This window comes from Vidua chalybeata, chromosome 3, assembly GCF_026979565.1.
Source record: "Vidua chalybeata isolate OUT-0048 chromosome 3, bVidCha1 merged haplotype, whole genome shotgun sequence".
Lineage (NCBI taxonomy): Eukaryota > Metazoa > Chordata > Aves > Passeriformes > Viduidae > Vidua > Vidua chalybeata.
The window spans coordinates 7,151,698-7,170,936 of NC_071532.1; the positions used below are offsets into that span (position 1 = coordinate 7,151,698).

The 19,239-nt window shown below is 40.4% G+C and overlaps 1 protein-coding gene across 6 annotated transcripts in view; it reads right to left on the reverse strand.

Annotated features, from left to right (window-relative positions):
* MACROD2 (mono-ADP ribosylhydrolase 2) overlaps positions 1–19,239 on the reverse strand; it is an 852,188-nt gene that overhangs the window by 75,300 nt on the left and 757,649 nt on the right. For all 6 annotated transcript variants that reach the window (XM_053937065.1, XM_053937064.1, XM_053937063.1 and 3 more), the window contains one exon: positions 11,014–11,095. In XM_053937065.1, coding sequence (XP_053793040.1) covers positions 11,014–11,095 — 82 coding nt within the window. The remainder of the gene's footprint in view (positions 1–11,013; positions 11,096–19,239) is intronic.

The window sequence follows — 19,239 nt, forward strand, 5'->3', positions numbered from 1 at the left end:
GTCAATCCCAAAGAAAAATTGGATAAAACCACAGGACAACCTTAGAGTGAATCTTTGACAGCAGCAAACATCTCCTTAAATACATATTGTCAATATTTCTTGTCCAAACTCCCCCACTGGAAAGACCAGAGGTGAGATCCTCTGTACCTCTCACCCTCACTTGAGAGCTGTTGAAAAATAATTGACCATCAAAACATGCTCTAGTGTGTGTACATATCTACCCAAACTTGGTTACTCCTCTGGCTGGAGAAGCAGAACAATAACCTTTCACATTGCTCCCCCATTAAAGCCCTAGATTTTAGGAAGCTCTACCAAGATGACTTTGCTAGAAAAGGAATGACTGACCTTGCAGTCTGGAGTGAGAGGAAAACCGACAGTGACTACCAGAAAGGGTCAGCTCATCCCCAGGAAAAGTCACATCAGTATTTAGAAGGCTTAGGAGACAAAAAAACCTTCTAATCCAAAATGTGTGCAAATTTTTCCAGTTTATAAATTCAGGTATTAAATGGGTGATGTGTGTGAGAAGTTTCCACTCAAGTACAAAATAATTTACAGTTGAAAGTCAGCTTATGATTGAAAGTCTCCATTTAACTCCCAGGCTATCAAGGTAACTATACCTCTAAAGATCAGAGAGCTTTACATTTGGGAGCAAGGTGCTCAAAGCGTAAGCTTTTGTGTAAGCCACAGGCTCCCTGTTGGGGTCATGCACTAAGTGATACCTGTGGCTCTTTCATTGCCCTCTCCCTTGTTATCTGCCGAGCTTTGGGAAATGGAATAATTACACCATATCTGCTCTTACTGACACAGGAGAAGGGGATGCTTTCTGTCAGATCCTTTTGTTTTGCCTTTTGCCTTGCTGGTCAGATTGTTTCCCTGTCTCCCTAGTTGTGGCATACAAGCAAACACAAGCGGGATGGCTAAAATCATCAATCTTTGTTAAGATTTATGTTAGGAACAGAGAGGTGAAAGGCTCTAAATACCACCAGTAATCTCCAAAGCCATTAAACCATCTCCTCCTTTTTACTCATGCTTCCTTTTGCACTCTCATTCATGTTAGCATGCAGAAAGCCAGCACTGCACAAACACTGCACATTGAGAAACCTTTACATGAGAACCAAATCTGTGCTGCAGGAGGCTGCTGCTTTATCTGTCTTCAGGTCGTGCATCCTCCTGTCACTCCCCAACAGCATTGCATGCTGCTGGCTCCTCCCTGCCTCCCTCTAATCTTTCCTCAGTTGCTTAATTGCATCCTTCAGGATTTTTATTTTTACCGAGCATTTTCTGCAGTTTCCTGATTTCCAGATGTTTCCCTATTTCTAGCCAACCTACATGTCTCAGTCTGCTCCTCCTTGCAACTGTGGTTCCATGTCCTGACCACAACCAGGGGAGAACTGGGAGGGCACTGTGGGAATGGATAAAAATCCCCTCTGCAGCTTGTATGAACATTCCCCTCTGCCAAAGAGAGCAATGAGATGGGCAGAGCTGTACAGGAGGCTGAAATGACAAGTTGGTGATCATAGTGCTGATGTCTTAAAACAGAAGCTCAAACCCCTCAAAATTTCAGCACTGAAAGCTTCAGCCATCCTCTGAGCTTATTTGCAATGCAAAAATAGGGGTCTGGTTTGAAGTGTTTCTACTGTCAAGCATTTCCCTAGCAAGTATTCCATGATCTGCCTGCACTATTTCCATTGGGATTACAGAGGAGGAGCAGTGCAGCAGTCTCACACCTTGGAGGAAAATGGATCCCATTTCAGGTCAGTCTTGAAAAACTTTTTGTGTCCAGTCTCAGAGCAGCCAGCAGTGTGGGCAAGTGTACCCACCTGAGACAAACCCTCTAAGCCATGATAATATCAGGTTTCCAGCAGCTGAAAAGACCAAGCAGGTTCTCACTGTCCATATTTCTCTCTTCCACACATTTCTTTCCAAAATTTTATCCCAAAGCTTCCTACCTGACTGCATGATCATCTTCACAGCCTTAGGGAGATTTATAATCGTATTTACAATTCCTAGTAGCTGAAAAATCACTTCTTTTGGTGGCTTGTAACCACTGCTGATAACCAAAAGGAGCTTCACGACAGTGTACAGGTTTTATGTCCACCTCAGCATAAGAGTTGCTGCAGCACAGTGAGACACAGGAAGATTTCTCCAGGCCAAACATACATATGAGACTTGCAATAACATATGAAATCCCAAGCTCTTTCGGTTGTTTTTATTCCTCCAACTCAGTTCTCCACTGGGGAAATGTGACAAAAAATAGCACAAAAAAGGACAGTATTTTCTTTGAGGAAAAGCAGGTTTGGAAATCTCTGGCAGATGAGATCAACTAAAACAGGCCTGACTATTTCCTCCTCTCCTAGTAAAAAGTTATATTTTCTATAAAACCTTTATTCATCCTCAGTGCTCCTAAGATGAAGGAAAAAAAGGAAAAAGATAAAACAAATAGATCTTTAACAAAAAAAAGTGCATTCTTCTGCTTTGGAAGTAAAAATAGGACTTCTTCTGGTCCTATTTCTCTCCTTTCATCATGCAATCCTGCATACAGAGCATACTACATAAACCTTCACCTGATACTGAGCAATTTTCATTAAATTTTTTTGTCTAATTGTAAAGAAACTTCCACTGATACACTCTGTACATCCTGGCCATACTGCAAGCAGTAGCGCTGCTTTCTTTCCTGTGTTGCTTAGTTACACCAGTCTCACAACACTGCAGCCTCACAGAATGTAGAATATGTAGTTTTTGAAGCCATATCAAATAGAAATTCTTACTACCAATCTCCAAAAAAAGTTAGGCACTGTGTCTTTTTTGTCATCACATCCATGACCTCTTTTATGAACTGTATCACCTGATCTGCTGTAAAACACATACCATACAAACCATTTGAACCTCAGCTGCATACAAAGACTATGCAGTAACTGCTATTCCCACACTGAGGGAACTGGACAACCTCAGTCCAGTGAAGGAAACAGTACTCACACCAGGATCAGATTTGGACTTCTATTTTCCAGATGCTTCTACCTTACATAAAAGGAACAAGGCACTCCCTGGGGAAACAGGTATCAGGTTTAAAAAAAAAAAAAATCCAAACATTGAGTATTTCCTCTCTGGCCTAAAAAACTGAAAATAACAAAATTTCATTCACACAAGTGTTAAATTTGATGTTATTCTAGTAGTCACACACAAAATGGCATGTTTTGCATGTGGTCATACATTTGCAAATACAAGCTTCTAACAATGTTTTATCAGTAACATATGGCAGAGGCAACCAAATGAGACAACCCCAAATTTAACTGCTTCCTTGGAAATAAGAAGCAATTGAGCACATGAAGTCATTTGGAGTATGTGGCCAGAGAGGACAGGATATTTTTGATGATGACATAAAATGCATTTGGAATGCTTTAATGAGCTGCCACAAGACCCAACAGAGTAGGAAGAAAAGATCCCTGATCAAAGATATATTCACATAATGTATTTTACAGAAAAAGCTGCTTGCTCATTTTCTGGTGCAGGCATCCATGTGTGAAGGTCTGAGTACAGAAGAGAACAGCAATACACTTCTCTCAGTCTCTCCCTGAGCCTAAGGTTACACATAGGCCATGAAGATTAATAGCTGTTGTTGCACCAGTCTTCTGTTGGTTGAGCTAATCCTTTTTTAAACTGTATTTAAGACCCGCAGGCACTGCAGCACCTTGTATCAAGTACTCTTAGATCCTAACCTGTATGTTGGGTGAAAAACTACTTCCTTTTGCTTGTTTTCATCGAGATTCATAATTTCCTGGAACACCTTGCACTCTTTGTGTTACAAGAGATGGTAAATATCTACTCCATATTCACCTTTCCAGTTACCAGGCTCATCATCTTCCTGTGCTCCCCCATGCTGTTGTCATGCACAGCATCCTGATCCTTGCATCTAAATGACCCCTGTGCCTTCAAGGGCATCCTCATCCACCTGCCACTTTGCTGTTTCAATGCAGCTGCTATCCAGGTGTCTCCCAGGAACTGGAAAGCTCATGGATTTGGAGTGAGTGGAAAAATACATAGAAACAACCATTTTCCCAGACTTCTGGATGGATTGTAGGTTCTGTTGTCAGTCTCACAGAAGGAGACAAGAAAAATCCCTTCAAGATGCAAAGAAGCAAAGAAGATGAGCCTCCATTTAGTAAAGCAAAAGCTCCTGACAACAGCACTTAAATAGATTATGGTCCTACTGCTGGTCCATGCCCTGTTCCTGCTGCCAGCAGGAATGAGGAGGTAAATGGTTTTCCAGACCATAGTGCAGACAGTATGACAAGCCTCTCTCAAATCATGCTTTTAGGTGACCAGTACTTGCAACACACAAAGTCTAGAGCAATTCTCTGTCAGCAGTTGGCCAGAAAAATAATTCTAATGAGATCATAACAGGAAGTTTTATTATGATTCAAAAGGAAGCAGGAAACTACCCATAAACTTTTTTTTTTAAGTTCTGGAAACCCACTGCCATGTTGGAAGGTGCTGGGAACCCTTTCTTGATCTGCTTATCTCCTAAGATGCTGAAAAGAGTATCTGAACCATCAACTATATACTCAGTCCCTCAAGCATCACTCCTGAGCTTGATCACTCTCCTGCACTACATTGAGATGTTAGCAAAATGGGCAAAATTGACAACCCCAATGAGTGGTAGGACTGGCACAGTCTTTACCATGGCAAATAAAGACAGGAAGTCAAAGAAAAGGATTGGTTTACAGTTATGAACACATTTAGCTATAAGTGACCTTGAGATTTTCTTGAGATTGACCTTGAGATTTTTGAAGTTGTTTTCAGACATGTTTCAAAATGGACAAATACTTTAAACATTGTGTCTATTTCAAGCTTCTGGATTGAGAACAATTTTTACAGCAACCTATTTACACTGTAGGGTACTTGATCAGGGAACGAAGGTGCTGTGGGAGAGAACTAGAGCAAAGCCAATATCCTATTTTAGTGCACAGGCTCCTCCAGGCAGCGCTTCCTTGGAAGCCTCTACTGCTGAGGGCCAAGGAGCCCTCAGGGGAAACAGTGGGGCTGTGCTTCTCTCCAGCTGTTTGGAATCAAGTCCTTCAATAAGGGGCCTTGCAGGAGCCATCTGAGTATGACATCTTCCAATATAACGACAGTTCAAAGGGATACAGAGAGCATTTTGCACCCACCTGAAAACATCAGTGTGCCATAACTTCTCCAAACTGACTGCTGTCTTCCACCCACCAAAAAAATCCTCACTCATCCCTGCCTCAACACAAGACTTCCACAAGACTTGAAATCTGAGGGGAATATTAAATGCTGGCATGGAATCCAGAGCAGGCTGGATGGCTATGACTGCATAAATACTGAGGCGTATCCTGCTACGCTTTCCATGGCTTGATACACAGCTCTGGAAAGGAAAGGGCTGCGTGGTCATGGCACAGTCACTATCTGAATAGCCAAGCAGGATCTCCAAGGGACAAGACAGAAGTTTCATGATGCAGAGAAATCAAAGTCCCCTAAGACAACAGCTCCATCAGAACTATGGGGTTGGGGAAGCAAGACAGCAAGCAACATCTTGCAAGCTTTGTGAGAGGAAGCAGTGAAGAAAGTAATACAATGGTCTGACTGCTTCCAGTTTCACCCTGCGAGATCACAGGTGTTCATCAGCTCTGAAGACAACAACTTGGAAAACTTGCGTGGAGACAGGAAAAGCAGCAGCAACCAAAACCTTCAGGATGGCTGCCCTTATTGATCAGGAGAAGAAAACCAAAGAGATATAAAACTCCTCCAAATCTTACTCCCTAAGGAACATTTCTTTGGCGCCCTGGTGGCCTTTGTACTCCAGCCTGAACCAGTCAGAAAACCAAAGCCTTGTGACTTATGAGGCAAATCACTGCCCAGGTGAAACCTCCCATAAAGGATATTGGGCACTTCCAGTTAACTGCTTGGCACCTCTCCACAGAGTAAAATAAAGGCCATGAAAAATATTTTGTGGAATACATTCAGGTGATGAATTATGGAAACGAATTGGCTCATGAACACTGCAAATGCAAATAGAGAGGCTAAATTTATCAGATGAATTATCCATTTGATACTGGATTACTTGCTAAGGGCTAACTTACGACTCCTTTGCTCATGCAGAGGACTGCTCCAGCCCCAGTGCAGTCTGCCATAGTAAGCAGAGAGAGTGATGCCTCTCAATACCAGTACAGAAATTACAGCCCCTGCTTAGGAGTTCGCTCACGTATTAGTGCAGAGATTGGCCTTTTTAATACAAAGGCCTTCATTCAGCCATTTAGACAGTTTCCAATTTGATTCCAAGCCTGGGAGATCTCTTAACAATGAATTTCCTCTGCAATTGTAATATATTTGCACATTTTATGCACAAGCGGGATGTTGTGCACCCTCCTGAAGTAATAGGAGAATTATTATAAGGCAGTAGCTCTCATCCATATGGTTTGGGTAGGGGAAACAGTGTTTTCATCAACCAGGATGAAAGCAGAAAATGCATTAAATATCATAGCCTGTAACAGAAGGAAGAAAAAGTTTTCTCAAGATGAAGCAATGCCTCTCTCTTTTTCCTAACATCAATTGATAATGGCTCAAAAAAAAAACCAAACAAAAAAACCCCCAACAAGAACAAAAACAACAACAACAACAAACTCTTGGGCTCAGCATCCTTTCATTAGCTCTAAAAGGACACAAGTCTAAAAGCATGTACCTTCCATCTATAAACTGGCTTAATGAAAGTGCAAACATCCTTTCTCCAAAAATTTTTGCAATGTTTTAGTGAAGTAATTTTGTTACTCTGTTTAAAGTAGCAAGAAGTAACATAACCTTGGATGCTGCAGCTTCACAGGACATCCCTTTTATAGCACTATTTCTATCTAAAAAACATTTTCAGAAAAAAATGTTTCTCCTCTCCAATCCACTGGTAACAGGTGGTAGATTTAGAAATACTTTAAGCATTACAATTGAAGATAAACCGTTTATAATATATAACAGCCACCATGAAAAATAAGCATTTGCCAAAGGTCCTTACAAGATTATCTGTCTGACATATTAAGTAGCTTTATGTACACAGAATACAGGAAGAAAAGAAAAAAGGTATCTTTGCTCCAGCTGGCAACTGTTTACAAATGCTCTTAATTTTCCTCTTATGTATAGAATCTTAGAAGTATGTATCACTCCAAGGTAAATGTTGGCAAATCTCGCTTTTTAAGGGGGATTCAATTTTCTGGTAAGTCTTATAAATATGTTTAGTTAGCAAGAAAAGTAATGCCTGATGTCTGGACTCCATAGAGTTCTATTAAGAAAAACAATGCATTCCAAAAGAAAAAATTATCTAAGTAGCAGTTCCTTTCCCAGAAAACTCACTTGTACTACTAATAGCAATGAATCCAGCAATGTAAAAACTACACATATGAGCCAGAACTGCAGGCAAAGATATTTTATTTTCCTGAAAGACATTCTCTCAGTTTAAGTAGAAGGAATGTTCCAACACAGGTGAAGGGAGAATAGCTGGGCTATGTCATTGCACAAAGAGATAGGACTCAATTCATAAAAAGAAAAAAACCCATCACTGTGGCAATGTTTAATATATTAAAACAGTGATCCATCTTAAGCAAATGAAGTTGTTCTTTCTACTGCTCTTTTCTTACTAGAATATACAAAATCTTCTCAGCAAAACCTGAGAGGATCAATAGAAAATTCTGCCTTTACTTAACCAAACTAGGACTTTTCTGGACAACACTGAAATGAGAACCTATGTCTGAATCAAAGATAAGTGGTGCTCTGCTCCCTCTTGGAGCATGCTGGCTCTGGATTGGGTTCTGTAATCACTGAGATTGAATTAGAAATGCTGAGACAGTTACAATTGCTCAGTTACTGCACAGCTTTCCTGCACTAAGACATGACATTACTTCGAAGTCTGTCTCTTCCCACTATATATTTAAAGTTTGAAAATGACAAGACTCTTGGCAGTTGTCTTGATATCAATATTATTACTTGACTAATTTCTTCAGCATTCCACTTGCAAAATAGGCCTAATGATATGTTCAACTAATGGAACAATTTTCCTATATCTATATTCCACTTACTCTAATGCACTGAGGTGTAATTCTAGCTTCATTTCATTACCACTTTCATTACCTAGCTCTTGCATGTCTTTTCGGATTTATTAATGCAGTGGGTTTAAAGTAATAATTATTTATGTATATAACTCTATGAATATATTCTTCTTTCTAAGCATTTTTGTCCACATCTATTAAAGTAGATATATTTCACAATGTTTCTGAATGCAAGATGCACTTTTAAAATGCCTTGATGTTTTTTCTCTAAGCTTAAAGCAATACCTCAGTGTTATTCTCTCCTGTGAGTGTTTAGATAGTGTCCTATCAATTTATGTTTAGGGCAAGTCTATCCTTAAAGTCTTTAATTTCACTAAATTAATAGATTTCCTTTAAACCAAAACAAAACCACCAGTTTCATTAATTTCTTCCACAGTACAAATATCAGGAATTTACTGCCAAAGGTAGAGGCAGTTGCTAACTCCTTGACACAGAACCATGTTAGCTAAGTCTTCTGTGCAGGAAAACAGTCCTGCAGAGAGAGGGGACATCTCTACAGTGAGAAAGTCTGCTGATAACTTGCCCAGGTCTGCTATGTTAAATGTAGATGGCAATTCCCAAGACACCTGAAAAAAGGAACAAATGGCATCTGGTGGATGGAACGATGGTCATCTGGTGATCTCCATCCAGACCTTCAGCTGACGTTCTCACCAGGAGGCAGTTTAGCATGGGGCTGACTTTAGCTGACATCTGTTGAAGTGGTGGTACCCTGTGGAAAAGTGTCATTTCAAGCTGGCAAAGAAAGCCTGAGACTGTATATGAATGGTTAGGGCACTCCACAAGAGAGACCCAGATACTGACCATTTCTCCAGTGACACTACAGGAGAGTGAATTGGGAAGAAAGTCCTACCTCTCCCTGTCTACTCACAAGTTGAAGATCTAAAGACACTAAAAATAAGACACTAAAAGCCCTCCTGAATCCCTGGCTACTGATCCACCCACAGGAAATCCTTCACTTAATCAGGAATAAAGTTCTAGAGCTAAACAGGTTCCTTTTAAGACTCTGGCTAATCAGACAGCAGATACCCAGCAACATTAAGGCATCTCAAAATCAGAATCATTAGTTATGAGAAAATTACAACCAGGAGTCTATGAAAATGGGTCCTAAGGCATTTTATTAACCTAATCCTACAATAATCTATCTAAATTTCAGATACTGAGAATTAAACTTTCTCTGGACAGCTGTAAATTTTGGATGAACCTTTTTTATAGCCATATATGCAGAACAGTGGATTTAGAGGGTCCCTACCATGATCATCTGTCTATGGTCACACATCAGAATCCAAATTTTTGTTTGAGAAAAAAACCCATAAAAACTTTACATACATGAGAATAAACATACTTTTAAAACTATGGTATGGCAGATCATCTACATAATGTGGTGAAATGAAATGATATGTTTTTCTATAACAAAAGAGCCAGCTGCACAGGTTCTTTGTAGACAGGAGTTCAATAATGTCAGGTTAAAAAAAATATCCAAATTAAATAAATCTTCCACTTTGCTGTCTTTCTGTCTTTAGGCTTGTCATGATACAGCTCTGAAGCATCTTCTTGTCTCTCAAACTTTCAAACCCAGGTGGGTCTTACATTTATAGAAATAATACCAGGCTTTACATCACAATTTCCAAGGCCTTAGAGATGAAAGTGAGCATTAATGATCTTGATTTGTTGACAAATTGATGCTGTATTCTTCTCTCACTTAATCTGAAGGGCAGTAACATAGCCAGCAACAGTAGGCAGGGTACTGCCACTTTATCCTTTGGGTTGGGTACGCTGACAAAAAAATAAAATCACTCATTGAATGGATTAGATATGAAAGCAGCTTCTTGAAATGCATGTTCAGTGTGCTCCAGACAAGAATATTATTAAGTGGTTAGACATCATTTGATGCTACCTGAATAATTCAATAGGTCTTTAAGTTTCAGCTGCCAATCACTGCAAAGTGGCGATTACAAAGTCATCTAAAAAAAAGCTTTGTTCTAGTGAGATGAAACAAAAATATCACAACTTCCATGCTACCAGACAAAGCAAAAGGAAAAATACACTAAGGCTATAGTGACAACACAGTCCTGTGAAATTAATGGAACTCTGAACACACCAAAGCTCTACTTCCTATTACTCCAGGGCCATTTTCACTAGACAGAGGGAGTATTGGGAGATAAAACACTAAACTCTGGATCTTTTCACATGTAGTTGGACTGTAGTAAGCACAAAGCAAAATAAAATGGGAGGAGTATTAGGGTTGATAAAGTTACGGAGAGCAGATTTCTAATGATGTACGATAAAAATAAATCACAGTTTTATAGGAGGAGGGGGATTAACAAATTTACTATCCGCCAGGTTTCCTTAAATCTAGAAAGCAACCTCCTGTGTGAAATCCAAGATGAATGGCTAACATTTCCCAAGTGCTCCAGTGAGAGCCATCTTTCTCCCATTCATTCTTACACTTGGATAGCTCAAGTTTAAAGTCCTCATTCAGACACAGTTGGGCTCTAACCCCTGCAGTATCTTTTCAGACCCAGAGAAACCTTACCAGCATTGTTAATGAAAGACCAAAGTGTGTACAAAGTGTATAGAAAAGCAATATACACTAGGAGCTATATGCATTAGTGCAAATAATTTCCTTCTCAAGTCAAGAGAGCCAGAGCCATGCACCAAGTTTTGGGAAAATGGAATGAAGAGATTAGCTGTACTGAGCATACAAAAGCAGTATTAGATGTAGCTTAAATGGTTCACACATTTTAAATGTCTGCATTTGTCCAGGATCAGAGCCTCTATGCGCAGCTGATCTTTAAAGAAAGTTCACATTTCAGTATTTGGCTTTGGAAAGAAAAAAAGATGCCAACTGTTGCATTTTTTCTGCATACTTTTTTAAAGTCAAATGGTGCTTGATTACTACACCTACCTAGAGGGAAAAACTCGCCCATTTTCTTCTTGAAAATTTTGTAGTCAACCTCCAAAAAGACGCAGAAGATGATACGATCCACCTGTAAGAAACAAAATAATTCACAGTGAAAGCATCACAATCATCCATATTGGCAACAATAGTCAATAAAGGCAAAGAAACTTTTAAGCCAATGTGCTTTTGTGCTTCAGGCAAACAAGAAAACAGGGCTGCATGTCTTGACTTTATTGTACATCTGTGTTGTAATTTATAATATAACCTTTGCAATCACAGCTCACAACTGTATTCTTTGTTAACTGCCTCTTGTTTATGCAAACTGCTCTCGAGCACAGTATAAATGACTTTGGCATTCCAGATGAGAACTGGGATGCAATGTTTGATGAAAACGTCATGTGGGGACTTCTAATAAGCATACAGAAGAGTAAATGGGTAAGCAAGGAGCTGTTTTTCCAATCCTTGTCTGACAAACCTATTTGCAAACCCATTTAGTATTTTAAAATGGCTTTAAAAGGTTTCATGTGGCTTTAATTTACATGAAACCACTTATTCTCACTGTAATACAAATAGAATGCAGCAGAAACACAAAAGCTGATTAGATGACAGGTAGCACACAGGGTAAATAAAACATTTAATATGCCATCTACTTAGTGAGGCTGAGCATATCAATGAAACCACAACCCATAACGTATGCACCACCCATCAATGAGTTCAAATAAATTCTTTTGGGAGACCACTGTATGTGAAAAGCTTTTCTGAAACAGACCAAAAATAATTAAAAAGCTAAATAAAACAAAACCAAGAAATCTAAAGCCTTTAAGGCTGAAATACACCCACACTGGACTTTAGCCTTGCAATACCTTTGTGTTATTTATTTGCATTTCCCAGCACAAAATGCCTCTGTAGCTGAAACCCAGCTTGGAGGGGTGCTGTGGAAAACAAAAAGACCCTCTTACAGCTGAGCTGAGGGACCTGCAACCCAGTAATCATTTCTTACTCTGAAGTGCATAAGAGGTTAACCACAATGGGATGAAGCCCAAGCAATAGGAAGCTTGGCATCTTATGCTGCCATAGTGTCTCCATGGGCAATAGGACAATCTGTCACAGCAGAACTCCTCAAGAGTGCCTTTGCATGTGCTAGAAAAATCATAAGCCTCCCCCCTGCAGGGAAATGGTGAGAGGAATGCTCTCAAGATGTAAATTCTTTCCCTTATCTTCAGTGGAAAATGCTGTCCTTTTGCTGCAGCTGGTCTTAGAAGTGAAGTCCAAGCCTTGGCTTCAAAGACACTGTTATGCTGAACAGCTTGGGATGTCACTTTTGAGCTCACTTCAGCACAGCCCCATAGAATTCAGAAGGAAATGAGAGCAGGCAAGCACTGGTTATGCTGGAAAATACCAGCAGCTACTAACAAGGACATCTTGGAACAAAAGGTAATGACAAAACCTTGGCTGGGATGATGTCACCTGAATGATCAGACTGGGTATGTAATACCACAACTAGCAATAGTACAAGGGGTAAGGGCCTCAAGTTGCACCAGGGGAGGTTCAGGTTCGATATTTGGAAGCATTTCTTCATTGAAAGAGTGTTTAAGCACCAGAACAGGTTCCCCAGGGATCTGATGGAGTTCCCATCCCTAGAAATGATAAAAAATGAGTATATGTGGCACTTCACAACATGGGTTAGTGGGAAAAGTGGAATTTCCTCAAAGGTTGAACATGAAGACTGTTGTAGTGTACAGCTACACAAACGGAGCAAAAAAGCTTTGTGAATTTCCAATGGGAGTTTCTGTTTCCTAAACCTAAAGCTGGAGTTTCTATTCTGTATTTTTACGTGTATTCATCCTTCCCCCTGAAGCTATTCCCATTGGATTTTACCTATAATGTATTCATACTGGGCATTGTTCTATTGGTTTCACCTTATCTCTTATTTCCCCTTATATAACCTGTAACTCAACCCCAGACCACTGTCACTTGTACGTGCGGCGTTCGGGCAAATACAACCTACTTTAGACTGCACAACAAGTGTCCAATCTCTTGAGTCTCTTTATCCCGGTCTTGATCGCGCTCTCTGAACAGCTCTGTCCGTATCAAACGAACCCACAAAGGTGTTTGTTGCTTCTCTCCGGCTGCTCCTGGAAGCGCCTGGCCAGCGCCCCGGGAAAGAGGAGCCGGGCAAAAACAAGGAAGTCAGAGAGACAAGAAGCAACAGAAGACCTTGGAGATCTCCAACCTTAGTGACACCTCTATGACACTCTATGAGACTGAAGGTACAAGCTATGTTGGTGTTAAGGAAGAAGAAGGCTTGTGAGCAGGAGAGAAAGCAGCAGAGCAGGGAAGCCTATTGGCAGATTTTTCAGCAAGAAAACTGCCTGCTGCTGTTCGCTCATATAATGCTTACAGAGCCAAACTGTTCTGTGCATCCCTCGTAAACAAAACAGGCTGGATCTTAAAAATATTCTCGACCACGCATCAACTACTCTTAGAAAGGGGTATAATAAAAAACTCAAATACTAGTTATGGGCTCAAGCCAAAAAACCATACTCATCTCCCTAGTCACAAATTCATAATGTAAAGCATCATTGCCAAGAAGTGTTACATTTTACCTACATGAGATTTGACATGATCTTTAAGGCTCCTACCAACCCAAACTATTCTATAATTCTGTGGTTGTGCCTAAGGTGGGTGTTTTCAAGAGGGAGGCCTTAACCAGCAAGTGATTTCTTGTGAAAATTGGATTAGGATATTGCTGGGGTGTTGCTAGATTGTCATCTTCCCTCTCTGCCTTCCAGACTTTCAATCATTAAAAGTGATAGGCCCAATGAACCAGAACAGACAAAAGAGCAAGGACAGAAATGTATAAAGCAGAGGAGGAAGGATATTACCATATAGAGAAGTTTCTGAGTCTCTGTATAGTCCCATATTCTCTGCTGAAAATCCTACAGAAATTTGCCTCATTCTGTATAGTCCAGCTTCTCAAGATGTTCCCTTTCTTTTTTATTCAGTGCAGCTTGCAATAATAAAATTTCTCCATGAGAATTTCTACAGCGCCTAATATAATTTCTTATTTTAAAAATAGGGAATTTCTCTAGAATTGGCAGACTTTTTCAAAATTTCTAGCCTCCTGATTGTACACATCCTATATATAAACCTGTTCCATTTCTTCTTGATGTGAGAAAAACTGCTCTATTTTTAAGTATGCATAAGATATTGTGATGACAGCTGAAATCCTGTGTTTATCTGATTGCATGGCATGTGTTGGCAGATAGTAAACCTGAAATTAACCCCTATTCTATCATTCTGCCAGTTACTGGCTATTTTATCTAACATCCCCAGCTAAAATAACTTGAGATTACGTAGGGAAAGTAATCCTTGTCCTCACTATGCCCATTCCAGCTACAATAAGGAAAGGTTTAATCCAAGTGAGCATCAACCTACTTTTCCTGTTGGCCCACAAAAGCTCAGCAGGATTTTTGGGACATGCAGTTAGGAAAGCCACTTCTTATTCAACAAGGAAATCTCTCCTCTCATGTGGCCTGGAAATGCCAGCTTCATGAAAGTGTCACACCACCCCTTCAGAGAGGCTGAGGAATAGCCCCTGTGGACTCCCCTGATAGTGCCCAGATGAGACCCCCGGTGCCTTTTGCAGATGCCCAGCTCCTCCACTGCTGACCAAGCACCACTCAACTGCAACAGAACTGTAAAGGAGTTCCAGGTTGAAGGTATTTAAGCTCATCCCTGATTGACAGCTCTTTTTTGAAGGCTGGTATTAAAATCAACCATGCCCTGTCAGAGCCTGATTAAATTCTGCTCACTTTGCAGCTATGAATAGGTGGATCAAAGAACCCCAAAATCAGGAGCACTGCAGCACAGGAAGAAGGGAGTTAAAATGCATGAGCTGTTCAGTTAGGCACCTTCACAGCTCAAGGCTGTGAGTACATTTGATTTGTTTTTTTTTTTTTTTTTTTTTTGGTGTGTTGTTTTTTTTTTTTTTTTTACCTTGGGCCCTGCTTTCCTTGCTTTATTTAATTTTGACGGGAATAGCTTCCAGGTGGTTTTGTTAGCAGCACCTGATAAGAATTAGTAAATTTCTGCAGGGTTTCCAGGACTCAGGCTATTTTTTCAGAATCACAGAATGGTTTGGGTTGGAAGTGATCTCAAAGATAATCCAGTTCCAATTCCCCCATCATGGGCAAGAACACCTTCCACTAGATCTGATTTCTCCCAGCCCCACTCAGACTGGCCTTGGATATATTTTTTGCAGTAGAATGGACCCTAACACCAGAGTTTTAGAAGGACACAGCCATATCTCATGAACTGAAAACATCTCCACTGGTGTTTTCAATTAATGTGATATGGGTATAAAAGCACAGTTGGTCTAATAGCAGCACTGATCTTAGTGCAAAGAAAGCGGCAAAGATATTTCTTCCTGGGTTTTGATATTTAGGGTTTAGTTAGTTGGTGGCTTTGAGAGCACTTCACATGTTGTGAGTTTTCAATTTATTGGTGAGTTGCTGCACCTTGGGTGATTTCACTCACAGACCACTGATGGTCAATGAGAGCTCCATGGAAGGCTGGGCAGGTGGATGCTCAAGGACATGCACAGGAATGATGGAAAGCTGCTGAGGGTCCCTTAAACTTGTCCTGAAGGGCCCTGTCCTCTACTGGAGTGTGTGAGAGGACACTGCATGTTTACATGCACATGTCTGCATGCAGCTGCTGCTACAGTAGGAATTTACAGCTATATCTGTATAAAAAAGACAGTGATTTCTTACATGGACATAGAGAGATAGGATAAGGGGGAATGGTTTTAAACTAAAAGAGAAGAGACTAAGATTAGTTGTTAGGAAGAAATTCCTTACAATGAGGGTAGTGAAGCCCTGGCACAGGTTGTCCAGAGAAGCTGTGGCTGAAGTGTTAAAGGCCAGGCTGGATGGGGCTCTGAGTAACCAGGTCTAGTGGAAGGTGTTCCTGGCCCTGGCAGGGGGCTGAAATGAGATGAACTTTAAGGTCCCTTCCAATGCAAGCCTGTCTGTGATTCTCTATATATTTTAGCATCAAACATATCTATGTTTTTATCTCAGCTCTTTTGCTGTGGTCTCAGGCAGGTGTGATTCCTCTGGCTTAATTTCTCTATCTGCTTAGGGGACAGGAACACCTGGCTGTGCACATATATATTGCTTTAAAGAGTTACTGCCAAGCACAATCCGCAGGACATGCCAAATGCTTTCATGGGTATAGCTGTATGTATACCCAAGTAACAAGCTGGATATATCAAACACAGATCTGAAGCAAAACAATGATCAAAAGGCTTTCTAGACTATTTCATATAATGAGTGTTTCCCTGTCATTGCCACCCCGTGTCCTAACAAAATAACAGCTTGCAATAAAAACAAACCCAAGTACGTTTCAGCACTCCCAAGTATTTCATGCATGTCTCCAGCACCAAGACATTTACCTAGCAGGAAGTGACTGCTTTTTATATGTATCAAAAAGTTTCATCATCACTTAAATCTTACCAGAAAATACATGATAGAAAAACAATGAGTACTTGCAAAAAATGTTTCCCAATCCTAAATCAAATGAATGATAATACAGCACAAAGAGAAGGAAGCAGCTTTTTGGTCTTTGTAGGTGTAGGAAATCCATGCCATGAAACACTCCTGCCTGGTCCCATTAGGACCTATTGTTATAAGGCAACAGAGAACACCAGAAGCTTGTGGAAACATTTTTAGTTTATCAAAATTACATGGATTTAATTCAAAACTCAGTGAAGCAAACCAGAGATTTTTTTCACTGACTTTAGCATGCTTGGATTGGCACCTATACTTTGTAGCACCAGACAGAAAATTTGCCTCCTCAAGAATTCAAGTTCTTCTGATAGAGACATTTAATTACCCTAAATGTCACATACATTCTCAAAGATATCCTTAACAGTGACAATTCGGGGCTGCCTGAACCCCTCAATATGCCTTGACTACATTGCCTTTAAGAAAGGAGCTCTGAACGTTCAAAGTTGTATGGGGTTTTCAGCAACCTGAGCTAGTAAAAGACTCCCAAGGCAGGGGGTTTGGAATGAGATGGTCTGTAAGGCCAACCTGAACCTTCTTATGATTCAGCAGTGTTGGACATCTTCCTTTGTTTGTACCATGATTTCATGGGCAGCCCTGTTAGCTTTCATTGCCTGGCAAAACTTCCCTTGCAGAGACCAGTGAGAACAAAGCAACCCAAGCCAGGTTTTCAAGGCATGCTCTCAGAATCAAAATATCAGCTGTGAGAAGCTCAGAATAAGGAGCAAGAGGTTTTTAATTCACTCTAGGACCAGGCTACGAGTGCTCTAGGTGGTCCTTGCACATGCTGTAAAATCTCTTCTACTTCTGTGACAAGGGCTCAGTTTTCTGTTCTGAAGTCCATATCTCTTTCTTGCTTATCTTCAGGGACTTTATTTGCCATCTCTTTCTTTTCTGTCTTTCTGACAGAGCTCCTCTCTGCCTGTAACTGAGCTGATGCCCTGAAGTACAGAGACCAACAATTCGTTCTGCCCTGCTATAGAACTGGTAGATGATATTCTCTCTTGATGCTGACAGTCTCCCCTTCAGCCTACCCTCTGCCTCATTTGATCCTCTGGTAATCCTATTGCAGCCAACAGATGGAAATACCAGCTTTGTAGAATAACACAGCCATCTGCCATATACCTCCCAGCAGCTGTGATCCACTTTGCCAGAGATGCTACCTTTCTCGAGCACCATGAACATCTGGCCAGCTGTCCAGATAGCAGCCTGTCTGACCAAACAGAGAAGAGAGGACTGCATCTCCCCTTGGAGACCAGCAGGGTTGATGCCAGAAGTTTTCACATGCTTTCTGAAGTTGAATGCTTCAGGTCTATAAATACTAATTTCATAGCACTGCAAATTAAAAATCAACCTCCTGGTATTATTACTAATTTCACAGAAACCATCAGAGCATAAAGCCTAGCTGACTGTCTGCTCCTTTTGGCATGACATCATGGTCTATAATCACAAAATTACTCCTAAAAAGTACTTCAGTTAAATATTTATGGCAAATAGAAAGCTTTGGTGCTGCCTTCATCCTCGGAACAAGATTTAAGCAGGGCAGAGGTGTCAGACTGGTGATACGGTGAATTTGACAATCAACGAACTGTGTGATGATGTTCACAAAGCTATTCACCTGCCCTTAAGAGCTTTTCTCTTGGCACAGCTTCAAATCTGCTGCAGACCTGAGCCAAAACACCCTGTATTTACTTGACCTTGCAATCATACAAATGAGCCCAGCTTCAAGCAAACAGGACATCTCTGGATTACTCTTTAATCCAGGGAGAAGTGTACTCTTTCAGGATACTGCTCCCTGGTTTTTATGGACTTGAATTTTGAAATTCTTTGGAATCCAAAGCAGAAGCCTAAATAAAAAATTACATTACTGCAAGCCTCTTGCAAGTAATGGTATTAATGGAGAGTTATGATATTGCGTCAAGAGTAAATACCTGTGGAGGACTGGCTGTGAAGAAGCAACTCTTACTTAAACTATCATATTACTTAGTTACCCATTAAAGAAAAAAAAAAAAACAGACATAATATGAATTATAAAATTATTTATGCTTATCACAGAGTGGAATGGTTTCTATGCTGGTCCTACCATACATAAAAAAACAGAACAAGAAAGTTATTATTAGTACTTTAATATCCTGCTTCATGATGGAACACATACTTAGCTTGGAGTGAAAGATAATTAAAAATCCAAGGGCAATTTAGAAAACCAAACCAAAATCAACTAAAACCCCACCAGAAATTTATTACCAGCTTAAAATATTAATACAAACAACATCCTAGTGCATAAGGCTTTGCAACAATCTCTGCCTCTAAACCAAAATGTTTCATTTAACACTGAAACTCAATAAAAATTCAAAATATTGCCAGAACGTCTCTCCCTGTCCTTTGTGCCTGGTCCTACAGGTCTGCTCATATTCAACAGCTGAGGGCTGCTGATACTCCCAGTATCACACAGGTACCAGACACACCAGTGCAGTTATCACTATGGCCCAAGCCTATCTCCACATAACTGAAGCATATTAAAACCCACAAAACTTTCCAGTGGAGAACCACTTTTGCCCACAGTTCTCAAGCACAGGTCAGCATTACAGTTTTGTGACAGTTCTGATAGATCCCTGCTGTCAAGTGAAGATTTGATGTGCCCAAGGTCACAGAGAAACAAGAA